Source organism: Salvia splendens, chromosome 11, assembly GCF_004379255.2.
Source record: "Salvia splendens isolate huo1 chromosome 11, SspV2, whole genome shotgun sequence".
Lineage (NCBI taxonomy): Eukaryota > Viridiplantae > Streptophyta > Magnoliopsida > Lamiales > Lamiaceae > Salvia > Salvia splendens.
The window spans coordinates 1,688,467-1,703,163 of NC_056042.1; the positions used below are offsets into that span (position 1 = coordinate 1,688,467).

Consider the following 14,697-nt stretch of genomic DNA (forward strand, 5'->3'; position numbering starts at 1 on the left):
TTCCTAGTATAGGAATATCAAAGTGGCAAGTCATGGCCCAATCTATAATTATTTGACAAATTGAATTATAAATGCCAAAGGGGGTCCACCTCCAAGTGTATAGGCATGATATTAAAGAATGGAAACTCTATGGAATTATTATGGAAACTATTACATGTATATTATATATACATAGTCCCGTCAAAATTAATATTAGGTACTGGATACTCGATATTCAAACCTGAAATTCTATTTTTTGGGTATTGAATCAGAATTGGGCAGTGAAAATTTTCGATTATCGGGTATTGGGTTACCCGAATTATCCGATTTATTTTCTAAAATTAATAAATTATGTTTTTATTTTAGTTAAATGTAATTTAATTTCTTAACTACATTTTAATTAATACTTAATAGTTAGCGTATAAGATATGTAATTTAATTTTCGTAATTACATTTTAATTTCATTGACTTGTGATATTTTGAATTTTGAATCTTTGATGATGTTATGGTTAGATCTTGATATTTATGAATAATTAAATTGTGATGTTTATAAGGGATGGATGTTTAAACTTATACTTATGAATTTTGATGGTTATTGATTTATTGTGGATGGATGAAAGATGTTAATATGTATAACTTATAAATTTTGTATTCTTAAAAGTTTGTAGCTATTTTCTTTTAAATTCGAACTACTACAAGAATTTTGTATTCCTAAAAATTTCTAGTTAGTTTCTCTTAAATTCGAACTATTGCAAGAATTTTGTATTTCTAAAAGTTTCTAGTTCGTTTCTCTTAAATTGTGATGTTTATAAGGGATGGATGTTTAAACTTATACTTATGAATTTTGATGGTTATTGATTTATTGTGGATGGATGAAAGATGTTAATATGTATAACTTATAAATTTTGTATTCTTAAAAGTTTGTAGCTATTTTCTTTTAAATTCGAACTACTACAAGAATTTTGTATTCCTAAAAATTTCTAGTTAGTTTCTCTTAAATTCGAACTATTGCAAGAATTTTGTATTTCTAAAAGTTTCTAGTTCGTTTCTCTTAAATTCGAACTACTACAAGAGTTTTGTAGTTATTTTCTCTTCAATACTACTTCAACTTTTTATTAAATTTGAATTAAATAATATTAAATAAATTCTAAAAGTTTGTAGTTAATTTTCAAAAATAAAAAATAAAAAAAAATCAAAATCACAATCGGGACTGGGTACCCGATTTTTCGAGACTGAATACCCGAGTCGGGTATCCGGGTACCCGAAATTAAATTCGGGTCGGGTATTGGATTTTAAGAATTTCGGGATCGAGTACCCGAAAATTTTAGTTAGAGTATCCGCGGGTACCCAATTTGACAGGCCTAATACACACACATACTCCCTCCGTTTTTGAAAAATAGCAACTATTTCCATTTGAGTGACCCCTTAAAAATAGAAACTTTATAATCTTCTATTTTAGGATATAGACCTCACAATCTATTAACTCTATTTTCACTACTTTTTCTCTTTCTATCTCTTACTTTACTCATTTTTCTTTTCCTCTCTCTTACTTTACATATTTTTCTCACTTACTTTACCAATCCATGTTGTTTCAAATGTTTCTATTTTTTAATACGGAAGGAGTATATGATTAATGTAATAAAATTTATTTTCAAATCGTCTTGTTACTGGTTTTGTATTTTTAACATATTATACAATTACTATGCAACGGTAAAATAAATAAAAAACCACACTATGTACTCATTCATATAATGAAACTAATTTATCATGTGCAATGTTATCAATAAAAGTAAAAGGCAGTGCTATCAAATAAATTATACTTCATCCATCCCATAAAAACATACGTACTTTCTCTTTTTTCTCCATCCCATAAAAAGTGCATTCCATTTTTAGAAAGTTGTCTCAATTTATTACCCTTAGGCCTTATACATTAACTTATTCAAATTATACCACCATTAAACACTACTAATAATCTTTACCAATTTTGTCTGAATTCTTTTTCAATATTAATTATTTATATTTTTTATGGGACGAAGAAAGTATAGTTAATAAAATTATATCATTTACCGTTGAAACTATTTTTTGTGGATCGAGGGATTTCTTATTAATTTTAGGGCTTATATGTTTTTCTTCTACTATAAGTTTTGGGCTTTAAATTCTGTAATTGGACCTTGCCTTTTTTAATTGATTTTTTTTGGCAAGAATCTTAATGTAGAGAATATGTTCTTTAAATTATTTTTGTGGAGTGTCCACTATTTGATATTAGATGAGGATTTTTTTTAATGTTAGAGATTTGTGCACATTGTTATTTGTATTCGTTATTAATTATGGATGAGTGCAGTTTCTTCTATTATTGTTGTGTGACAGGTGTACGAGACCAAATTAAATCTTTACTTATTTGTGTGATTAAATTGGTCATACTTTTTTTGCTATTTAGCAACACTATATCACTAATTAGAATGAAATGAATTGCCTGTATGGTAAGTAAATAACAGCCGTCAACAATATTACATAAATCCTATTATCAAAAATCGAAAAATATGAGCTGTAATACTCTGGCCAGCCTTTAATTACACATATCAACCCCTTATATAACCCCCTAATTCCATACCATTTTCTAATTTTCTCATCTTCTAAAAGCATAATTACTTTTTAAAATGTCAGGCAAGAGCAATCCTATTATCAAAAATCGAAATATGAGCTGTAATACTCTGGCCAGCCTTAATTACACATATCAACCCCTTATATAACCCACCATTTTCTAATTTTCTCATCTTCTCATAGCATAATTACACCTTAAAATGTCGGGCAGAAAATCTCAAGAGCCGAGCATAATAGGATCCATGCAATATTTTGACCAAAACATTTCGAATTCGCCACGGCAAATGAATATACATGAGGTGATAGAATAAATATATTCTACGAAGTTAAAGGTTGAGAAGGAAAGATGAACTTTTTTTTTCTACAACTTTAAGGAGAGATCAAATGTTAGAGATGACAGACCCAATATCCTCGCCAATATCGCCATGGCTGCCCCTTACTTCTAGATGGTTGCGTGGCTGTGCCCGAAGAAGAAAGATGGAGAGAGATGGAGTTGTGACGGAAAAGATATTAAGCTCAGTCCATCTCGTGTGTTATTCATGTATTCAATTATTACTGTTTAACCTTATACTTATGGTACCGTGCAGATTTCAAGTAACCGTGCGAATTTCAAGTCACCGAGCAAATTTCAAGTCATTCTTTTACAGAAGCAGCAATGCGATTAAAATACATATAAATTATTCAATTATTAGGGTTTATCCTTATATATATGGTATCTTAGAATGACTTCTCAGCTCGATTTGCAAGCACCGTGCAAATTTCGAGTAATTCTAACACATAACGTTTTCGGCCCATTTCGACGTCTACTGAGGAACTGCATCACTTAATTTAACACTTAATTATACCATATACATAATAAATCAAGTTATCACAAATGCAAAGGACTTCCACTGTCAACAGTTGTGATCGGGGGTTTCTTGCAAAATCCAGCAGGTCAAAACTCAAAAGAGTACTGAGAGAATGTATTAAGAGGCATAAACTCAATTATGAAATTAGATGATGATGATGGTGGTGGTCTTTGCTTGAATGTACTATCTTTGAGCTATACTCGCTTGCATCTCCATTTAAAACCGTGTTTTCTTTATATGAGAATTTTAGAAGAAGATGAACAGATTGGTGTATCCCGACTCATCAAACTTTTTGTTGCTGAGGGATTTTTGAGACCAAACAAAATCCAAAGCTTAGAAGAGATTGCACAGGATTACATGAAATATCTTGTTGACATAGATCTCATCTCAGTTTCAGAATGGAGATGGAATGGAATAGCTAAAGTTGGTTACATTCATGATCTTATAAGAGAAGTATGCTTAAGGGAAGCTGAGAAGGAGAAGTTCCTACATGTGATGAGTCTGTTAGATGTTACAGACATGGAATGTTGTCATCGTACATTTAAAAAAGAGAGGGATCAAAGGACACTAGGGTGTTTGATGCTTTATTATCAGCAGAAAAGTGTTCATTGATTTTCAAAGGCTTAGCAACAACAACAGAACTATCAGAAGAAGTTAAGCGTTCATTGATAATCAAAGGCGACTTTGCTACTTTTCAATTAGAAGCACCTGTGCAATCATTGATACTAAAATACGGCGCATTCCCTTCCAAATATCGTTTGTTGAAGGTGATCCAATGGAAACTGTTTTTCAGCAAGTTAACTCATGGTACCTTCTTCGAACCTTTTGGAGACTTGGCAGCCTGCATTCTAAGGAGTCATTGGAAGAACAATGACACCACTTGAAATATGGAACATGAGACATCTTAGGCATCTTGAGTACAACAAAATTTGTCTTCTTGTTCCTCCAACAAGTGATGACTTTGTTCTGCAAAAACCTGCGCACACTTGTGGATGTCGTGAACTTGTGCTTCAGTAAGGACGTCTGCAAAGAATCCCCAACGTCAAGAAACTGCATATAAGTTATGACGAGTTGTCAAACGAGTGTCTCAAAATTGATATTGGATCCCTAAGTAAGCTCCAATCACAGAAATGCTCTTTTGACAAAAATGATGGGAGATCTAGCGGTGGAACTCGCGTTTACAAGCCCACTCAGTTGTCTTTAAGTGGTTGTGTTCACTTCAACAACGTGCCAATAGTTGGGTCATGGGACCAGAGTGGAACCTCGTTAATGAAGCATTCCCTCATCTCAAATCCTTAAGTATTTCCAACTGGGCAACAATGATTTGATCTACTAGACTGTTGAGGAATCCCATTTCCCAGTCTTGGAGAAGCTTTTCCTTCGCAATTTGCATGCATATTTATTGGTCAAAATAGCGAGTCACATAGTCACCTGGCGCAGCAAAGCCAACGTGGCTGACACGTAACGATGTCCACGTCATGAATGAACCTAGATGCACATCATGTCCCGATACGCCCATCCAGGTTCCGCATCTAGCTCCAGCTCTGGCGATTGTAACGGCTTGTAACCCCCAGCGGTTATAGTCAAGCCATGATGGTAAACTCTGACTCGGATTGGTGAGGTAGTCTAAAAGATTAGGCTGGGCGTGGACTAAGCCCAAGCACCAAGCCTAACGACCACCCAAAGACCAAGACCCAAGATCCAAAGTACACGGCGCATGGGGCATTTGGACATGGCGTGCGGCCACGGTGAGGCGACGATGGTGAACGTGTGTGGACTCTACCGCTCATCTTAATCTACTATAACTATTACATGCCAATGGCGGATCCAGGAATTAAAAATGGTGGGGTCGGACGAGAAAATTAATATAATAATATATAAATATATAAAATAGTAATAAAAATACATTACAAATGAAATATCCCTATTTTATATTAAGCACGATAATTGACTTCTATGAGTATTCATATTTTGAAGCTAACTCAAAGTTATTTCATTGGAAATAGTTATAAATATGTATCTTTTAGTCGTGTTTAACATTAGTACTAGAAGAACAGATGAAAGCGCAAAATCTTTATAAAAGAAATGTATCCATTAATCTAAATGAAAAGTAATTAAAATCAATGATTTAAAGCAATTATTATATTTATTAAAATTAGATAAAAAAATTATTAGTTACTACTAGTTTAAAATAAAAGTAAAAACTAATACATGATTAAAATATAATCAATAAATTACTAAAAAATAAAAGTAAAAAAGTAAGAAAACATGATTAAAAGATGATCAACTAAACTAGAAATCGAGAATTCTTATTTATAAATAAAGTTTAAACTCTTATATAAAGATAAAATTGTTAAAAAGAAAAGTATTGATTGTATATTTTAATCAATAAAAAGCCCAAACCTAAGCCCATTACATAAAAAGAAGAAGAAGGGAAAAGGATATGACAATGGAGGTCATCGGAAAAGCTGCGCTGCTTGAGGTATGAGGATGAATCATGGGGCGGAGTTGCGGATGTCGTGGGGTCGGGGGCTGTTGGGAGGAGTCTTCCGGCGGTTCTCCGGGGACGGCGGTGGGGTCGGCCGACCCCGCGCGACCCCACCTGCATTCGCCGCTGTTACATGCAACATTTTAGCCTATTAAAAGGAGTACATGTAGACGTCACCACAGTTCGGGAACCGGCGGTTCACGGTTCGGAACCGCCGGTTCCGGTTCAAAATTTACGTGAACCTGAACTGGCCCGTCCAAGCTTGGGCGGTTCCGGTTCCTGAACCGTGAATCAGCGGTTCCGAACCGGCGGTTCCTGACCGGTTCCGGGCCGGTTCGGCGGTTCGTTTCAATTTTTTTTTTACATTGTAATTCAAAATGTAAATATACTTGCCCAAATAAATTTAGAATAATGCGATATACAAATGCAATTTTATTTAAACAAATTTCAACTATAGTACAAATTACAACTTTAAAATTACAACTTAAAATTTACAAATTACAACTTAAAATTTACAAATTACAAACTTAAAAATTATAAATTACAAAACTTAAGGTCTTGATTACAATTTACAAATTACATATTCAAAACAAATGGGAGAAAAAAAAATAAAGGAAAAGGACTTGAGCTCAACTTAAATTTAAAATTTAAGTTGAGATGCCTACGTATCCTCAATGCTCAATTGCATTTTGGAATCAAAGTCCACGTAGTTCTCTTACCTTGCTTACCTATTTGGCTTGAACGGAGGAATTGGCCTACTCTTCATCGGGGTAGAAGTCTTGGTCGGGTTGTACTACTTGGTTGTCCCAATCCGATTCTTGGTCTCTAATTTCGGCGGAGCACCAACATCAAGTAACATGGTGGCTTCCATGTTTTGCCCGGTGAGTCTACTTCTTCTGTCGTCCAAGACGTTGCCTCCAACACTAAAGGCGGACTCGACGGCGACAGTGGAAGCCGGAACCGAAAAAGATCTCCTTGGCCATTGATGCAAGGATGGGAAAATCTTTCTCGTGTGATCCCCACCAATCTAGGACGTCGATTTGTTGGGGAATGGGACCCCCTTCTTCATCATTGAAAGAAAAGTGTGAGTCAAAATATAAATCTAACTCACTTGTCGAATTTGTCGTCCTTCCTCCGCTGTTGTAGCCGTATAGGTCCGCCAATTGGGATTGGGCGTCGGGGTCATCAACTTGGAAGAAGCCAAAGTTGTGTGTTTGACGGGGAGGTCTAGCTCTCACTTGGTGGGTACTGTTGTACTTGGCTTCGTAATCGTGAAAGAGAGCCCGCAAGTCGAACTCAAAATTTCTTTGTAGGGTTGGGAGGTTGGGGAGGTTTATTTTGAATGTTTGGGCTAGGTTTATGTTGTTGTCGTCCTCGTCGTCCTCGTCATTCGGTTGCAAAGCTCGGAGTGGTTCAAGATCAATAGTAGCCAAATTGTTGTAATAAAATTCTAAAATTTTTAAAGTACCAACTAGTCTCCATTTTGGATCCAAAACTTTTGCAAGCAAAAAAACCGTTGGGATCTCATTGAAATATTTAAGCCATTTTTCAATCATATAATATAAAACACACATTAATTCAAGATTATTTACAGAATTTTTCATTGCAGTTTTAAAACCAAGTGATATATACATGCAATGTTCTAAAACACGAACGGATGTGCAATAATACACACCCGATAACTCAACGGTGGCATTTCTAAAACCTTTGAATAATTTAAATAAGCTCATGTTTTGATCCCAACAAGAAGAGGTTAGATATAAATCATCTACAGGGAAAGTTCTATAAAAATCAACCAAATATTCTATATGATCTAATGTAGAATGCAACATATCATACGTAGAGTTCCATTTAGTAGACACATCTAAAGTAAAAATTGTGTACCTTATTTTCTTCGAGTGGCAATACTTCTTCCACGCCTTGCCAATATGAGGCTTCCAGTGGATCAAGGATACTGCTGTTGTAATAGGTTGAATATGTCTTTGCCATAAAGACAAAGCATCTTGTACACACAAATTTAAAATATGACATATACATCTTTGGTGAAAATACTTACCACTTATCACCGGGGAGCAAGCCGCGATTAATTCAGGTATACTTGCGGTGTTAGCGGTTGCGTTATCAAAACCAACCGAAAATATTTTGTTACATAAATCATAATCATTCAAAACTTGAATAATTAAAGATGCAATTGCTTGTGCGGTGTGTGGTGAAGGAAATAGTCTAAAACCAATTAAACGTTTATTTAAAGTCCAACTATTGTCTATAAAATGACATGAAATTCCCATGTAAGAATTTTTATGGAAAGAATTCGTCCACACATCAGAGCAAATATTAACTTTGTGTCCCAAGGTAGAAATAAATTTTCCTAATTCTATTTTTTTATTAAAAAACTGCCGGTTGTTAGATCTTTGAGCAGTTGAGGGGGGAATTCTTTTTGTAGCAACATTAAAGACGGTTTGCATAGTAACTTCATATTTTTTGTCATTAAAAAAATTAAACGGCAAATGCTTCATTTCCGCCCATCTTACCATAGAATCGGTAACATTTTTGGGATCATATTTAAATAGAGGCGTACCTGTTTGAGACGATGAGCCGGCAGGGAAGTTTATTTGGCTTTGGGACATAGTATGCCCATATTCCACGGGATGTTTTGACTTCAAATGGCGATGGAGAGTACCATATCCCCACCGGTTCCAAATGGATAGATTTTGTCGCAGTAGTTACAATATGCTTTGTACTCATTTGTCTTTATGGTAGTGGTCAAATCATTAGGATTTGAAATTACAACCGGTACCTTCTTGTAATGTTTGGTGAAAATATCGGATTTCAACTTTGGAGGCATCTTCTTCTTTTGTCGTCCTGAAGGAGGAGGAGCATCATCGTCGGCCTCCTCATCATTTTCGCCAACTTGGCCGGCGCTAGAAGGGGGAATTGATGCGATCCATCATCGCCTTCGTCTGATGATAGATTCACATCGTATTCGAAATGCGATGCCGAATGCGAATGCCCCCCCCTTCTTGGTCGGCGAGGGAAAGTAACAAGGCCGCATTTCGATCTTCTTCCTCCTACGAAATTTATAAAATTAAGTAAAAATTCTAACAAAAATAAAACATATAGACACGTCACACATAGATGTTAAAAAATGAAATTATGAATTTAATAAAAATGAATTAAAAAAAACATATTAGAATTTACTTGTGCTCGAAGAGCGGCTCGCCTTCCCACCTCCTCCGCAACTTGTGCTCTAGTAGGGGCACGTCGACGACGAGTATCACTTTGATCTTGGGCAATTCCCTTGCCCCGATCACCACCACAGCGAGACGAAGACATGATATTTATGAGAGTTGAAAGTGGAGAGTGGAGAGTAAGTAGTGTGATTGTGAATGTGTGATTGTGTGAATATGATAACGTAAACAACGTGAGTAAATTATGAGCGCAATAAACGTAAACAACTTGAGCAATTAGAGAGAATGAGGATAGATAATAGAGAAATTGAGAATGAGAAGAGAAAGACTTGTTAACACAAGAATGAGGTGAGTAGAAATGAAGAGGAATGTGGTATTTATAGGGGGAAAATGTGATTAAATTTAAAAAAAAATTCAAAATTTGAAAAACCGTCGGAACCGCCGGTTTTTGGCCGGACCGCCGGTTTTTCTGACGGAACCGCCGGTTTCGTCAACGGTTTCTGACGAAAACCGGCGGTTCCGCTGACGGTTTCTGAAAAGGCTACGGTGTAGGTCGGAAATAGGCCTGAAAAGCTGTCGGAACCGCCGGTTACGGTTCCAACAATTCTTGAACCTGAACCGGCCCGTGGAACCGGCGGTTCCGGTGCACGGTTCGAACCGCCGGTTCCGGTTCCGTGCCGGTTCGTCCGGTTCGGTTCGGTTTGGTGACGTCTAAGTACATGCTTAATGATGCTCTCTCCATCAATATGAGATAATTAGCACTTGGTTTTGAATCCCTTGGTTTTTCAAATAGCTCCTTCATTTTTGTAACTAATTATAATGTATTATTTCTCACTCATCGGAAATCAGTTTAGAGAAAATGAACGTACCATGTTCATCTAATCCAAACGTAGATCGACCTTATATCATTTAATTTCACAAACTAAATGTTTCGGCACATCAACGATGCAGTCCAAACCCTGTGACTGGTTCTCTTCAATCCAACTTTGAGCTGTTTAAGCCTAATTTCTTGTTTCATCGATGGGCACAAATTCGACCAAAATTAAGTAATTCGCTTTTGAAAAATTTAATTGTAGTAACTCTTAACCGACGACAGAAAATCAAATTAAATCTCTGATGAATCCTAATCAATGTAAAAGTCGGAAGATGGTATAATTCGAATTTGTGTACTATATATTAATATAGTATAGGTAATTTATATGTAAATTTATAAACTTTTGTCAAATTATAATTTTTTAAGTCAACGAAAACTTTTTTTTGATTTTACAATTAATCATAATTTCAGCGTTGGGTAACTGATATCAGATAACTTACTTACTTGACATTATACATTAATCAAAATGAAGTTAGACTGTACGTAATAAACAATATCGTATTATACTTATTTGGATTAATGTTTATAATAAGAAAGAAAAGAGAAGGAAAGGAGAGGTTGAAAAACGAGATGAAAGTATATAAAATAAACAAATTAATCAATTTGGTATAGTATGATGTTATTTTGCTTTCTATAATGTAATGTCATTTTTTAGGTTCTTTTTTTTTTGGTAAATATTTTTTTTGTTTATTTTTTTTAGGTTCTTTACTATACCATTAAATACTTTAAGTAAGTCATCAAACGGCAACATTAATTTTGCCACTTTCTTTGGCTTGGTGAATTACCTTATATTACTTAGAGCTGTGTTCAATGTCGAACCCTTCTTAAAGACATAACTAGAAACCAAATTTGGGCCATCCATTTTTCTTAATCTTGTGGTTAGAATTAATTTACAATTAATTTAATATTTTATTAGATAAAAACATTTTTTTAACTTTTTTTAATTTTTTTTTATTCAATAAAAACTCGCTGAAGTAAGTAATGAACTATATTCACTAAATAATGAACTAAATGAACGTATGTTATGAAGTAATTTATTTATTTATTTTTTTATATATTTTTTATTCAATAAAAACTTGTTGGAGTATGTACTATATTCACCAAATAATGAACTAAATGAACGTATGTTATGAAGTAATTTTTCGTCTTCATTATATACCGAATTTACTTCAATTATGCCATAACACATTATGAAGTACTCCACCCGTCCCTGAAAATTTGTCATATTTCCTTTTTCGTCTGTCCCTGAAAATTTGTCACCTTTCACTTTTACCATTTTTGGTAGTGGACCCTACATTCCACTAACTCATTCACACTCACATTTTATTATAAAACTAATATATAAAAGTAGGACCCACATACCACCAACTTTTTCAACTCACTTTCTATTACGTTTCTTAAAACTCGTGCCGGGTCAAATGGTGACTAATTATTAGGGACGGAAGGAGTAATAAACTAATGAGATGAAATAATAGCATGACTGAATGAAGTAATAAGTTCATTACTACTGTTTGACGTTTAACATAGTTAACATTATTTTTCAATAAAATGTCACATTTACTTCATTACTAACGTTCATTTAGTTCATTATGTTGTGTTATTTTTCGCATTCATTACATACCGAATTTCAACTGAGAGACAATTATGTCATAACACATTATGAAGTAATAAACTAATGGAATGAAGTAATAGCATGACTGAATGAAGTAATAAGTTCATTACTACCGTTTGACGTTTAACACAGTTAACATTGTATTCCAATAAAATGTCATATTTACTTCATTACTAACGTTCATTTGGTTCATTATTTAGTAAATATAGTTCATTACTACCGCTTAACGTTTAACACTAAAATTTATTGTATAATTAATGTATTTCAATAACATGTCAAAATTACTTCATACCATACATTCATTTAGTTCATTATTTAGTGAATATAGTTCATTATTTACTCTAGCAAGTTTTTATTGAATAAAAAAAATAAAAAAAATTTAAAAAATTTAAAAATTTAAAAATAAAATAAAAATAGTAAAAAAAATTAAAAAAATTAAAAAAAAATTAAAAAAATTAAAAAAATTAAAAAAAAAACGTTTTTATCTAATAAAATATTAAATTAATTATAAATTAATCATAACCACCATATTAAGAAAAATGAATAGCTCAAATTTGGTTTCTAGTTCGGTCTTTAAGAGTGGATTTGTGAATAATGAGACTCATATTAGTTTTATATAAACATTGTAGACAATGGAAAAGATAAATTACTACTCTTTTATGGAAACTAATTTGGGATTGATCAGGCATGGAAATTATTGTTTAACGAAAACTATTTTAGGATCAATTATTCCATAAATAAGATATACGTATCTGATTTTTTACTCTTAAATTTAGTGATAAGTGTCAATCACCGCTGATTAAACAATAATAAATTTATAATAAAACCCATTATTAATAATTGGTTTTGATCGATAATGAGATATCCTACTTGGACGAGGAAAGGGATTTGTAAGAAGGAAGGATTATCCTATAATTTAATTTCCATAATAAAAGCCTACTCCAACTCGTATTCTAGATTCTCTTTTTATCTATAAGAAGGATTATCCCATAAATTAGTTTCCATTGCTTATCTATCAATTTTTCCCACACCATATATCCTTAATTGAATTATTTCTTAGTCTAGATTGCAGATCTAACAATATCATGTCATCCAAGTACGATTATCTGTTTAAATTCATAATAATCGGTGACACAGGTATTAGATTTTTCTTATTAATACATTGATTGGTTTGAATATTTTTTTTTTGATAAATATATTTATATTTTTTTGTTAGTGCATGTACAAGAAAAAAGAGTTTAAGTTAGCGTAATGTCTAATGATAGCTTGATTAATGTCTGAGATTTATTGGTGCAGGTGTTGGAAAATCATGTTTGCTTATGCAATTTATTGGTAGAGGTTTTCGGCGAGGTCATGATTTTACCATTGGTGCTGAATTTGGGGGCAAAAAAATAAAAATAAATAATAAAACTATCAAATTATATGTGTGGGACACGGTGAGTTCATCTTTTTTAGTCAATTAATTAAATAATTGATTGATCAAAATATATTGTTAATTTCATTTTATTATTTTATCATTTAATTTCAGGCTGGTCAAGATACATTCAGGTCCCTAACAAGGTTTTACTATAGGGGTGCTGTTGTAGTGCTGATTATTTATGACATAACAAGGTACTCTATAAGCTTATTTATAACTGATAGTATGAATATTTGAAGCAACATGCATGTAATATAGAATATTTATTATAGAGCAAATTGTTGGAAAAATTATTAAGTTTTGTCAAACTGTGGTTCGTGTAGTTTTAAATATTTGGAAAAATCGTGAAATTTGGATTCGTTCGGCAATAAAAAAAATCATGAAATTTGGATTTTCACCATGTTATACTTGCGAACATTTCCAGTCTTCATGATTTTTCAGACTAATTTGTAAAGTTATGAGACGAACCAAAATTTGACCATACTTCATACTGTTTCCTGCCCTTTGTCCTTTATTATATAACAACACGTCTTCAAAATTAAGAATAATAAAAAAAAATCAAAATTCATATATCAAGCCCATTCATTTAGAATTTGTGATTTGAGTTTTTGATATTTAAAGTTAAGCTCAATAGCCTATTATCTATACGTAAATTAGAAAAGAAAATAGAGAACAATGCTAATTCACTTAAAATAGCAAAGTGAAGAAAGAAAACCGATAGCTCATAGACTTCACTTGCTGCATCATTCTGCTAGCAATTGTTCGGACTTTGAGGCTCTAAGCTGCTATAATTATTTTTCGGCACTCAAAATCAGAGATCCTTGATCAATTACATAATAGAGTATTTGATTTTGATTACATGATTGGGGTGTCATTAATTTATTTTTCATTTTTCAGGAGGGAAACTTTTGACCACATTCCTACTTGGTTGGAAGATGTTAGAAAATATGTAGATACAAAAACAAGCATAATGTTGATAGGTAGCAAATGTGAGCTTGATCACAAGAGAGTTGTGAGTATTGAAGAAGGTAAGCACTTTGCTATGATGAATGGCTTGCAATTCATGGAGGTTTCTGCCAAAACAACTCAAAATGTGAATCAGGTATAATATATCATCACATAAAAACTAATTAATTCTCTATTATAACATTTATAATTGAGTTTTATTGTATTATTTTATGCAGGCATTTATCAGAACTGCAGAAACAATCTATAGGAATATTGAAGATGGAGTTTTTGTTCTACCTAATGCCGAGGTATGTTATTTTTCTTCAATTTTATAACAAATTTTTTGATAATTAATTGATAAATTAATAATCTCTTTGTTGATTAATTATTGTAGAGTGGAATCAAAATTGGTAATGTAGGGCGAGGTGGTGGTGGAGCTTGTTGCGGATTGAGTTGATTTTACTAAAAATATTTTGTTAATTATTGTATGAGAATATGTTCTACTAGCAAAACTATTTTTTACTCTATTTCCGAATTATTGAAAGGATAATAAATTGATTGGAGTAGTTGACGAGTGACAACGACAAAATAAACCTTAATATAATTAATAAATTTGGTTTTGTCACTTTATTACCAAACGCAATGGTTGGAGATAATCTGATTATCAAACTTCACAAATTAAAAGAAGTCAGTAACAATTTAACACAACGATTTTTGGTTACCAACGAAGGGTTACTACGAG

At 33.0% G+C, this 14,697-nt stretch overlaps 1 protein-coding gene across 1 annotated transcript; it reads left to right on the forward strand.

Moving 5' to 3' along the window:
* Positions 1 to 12,659: 12,659 nt before the first annotated feature.
* LOC121756040 (ras-related protein RABB1c-like) lies at positions 12,660 to 14,407 on the forward strand. The gene is made up of 6 exons (XM_042151496.1): positions 12,660 to 12,727; positions 12,887 to 13,026; positions 13,119 to 13,201; positions 13,905 to 14,109; positions 14,192 to 14,263; positions 14,375 to 14,407. Exons 1-6 carry the CDS (start codon positions 12,676 to 12,678, stop codon positions 14,405 to 14,407), a joined length of 585 nt encoding a protein of 194 aa, XP_042007430.1. The 5' UTR covers positions 12,660 to 12,675.
* Positions 14,408 to 14,697: the final 290 nt, after the last annotated feature.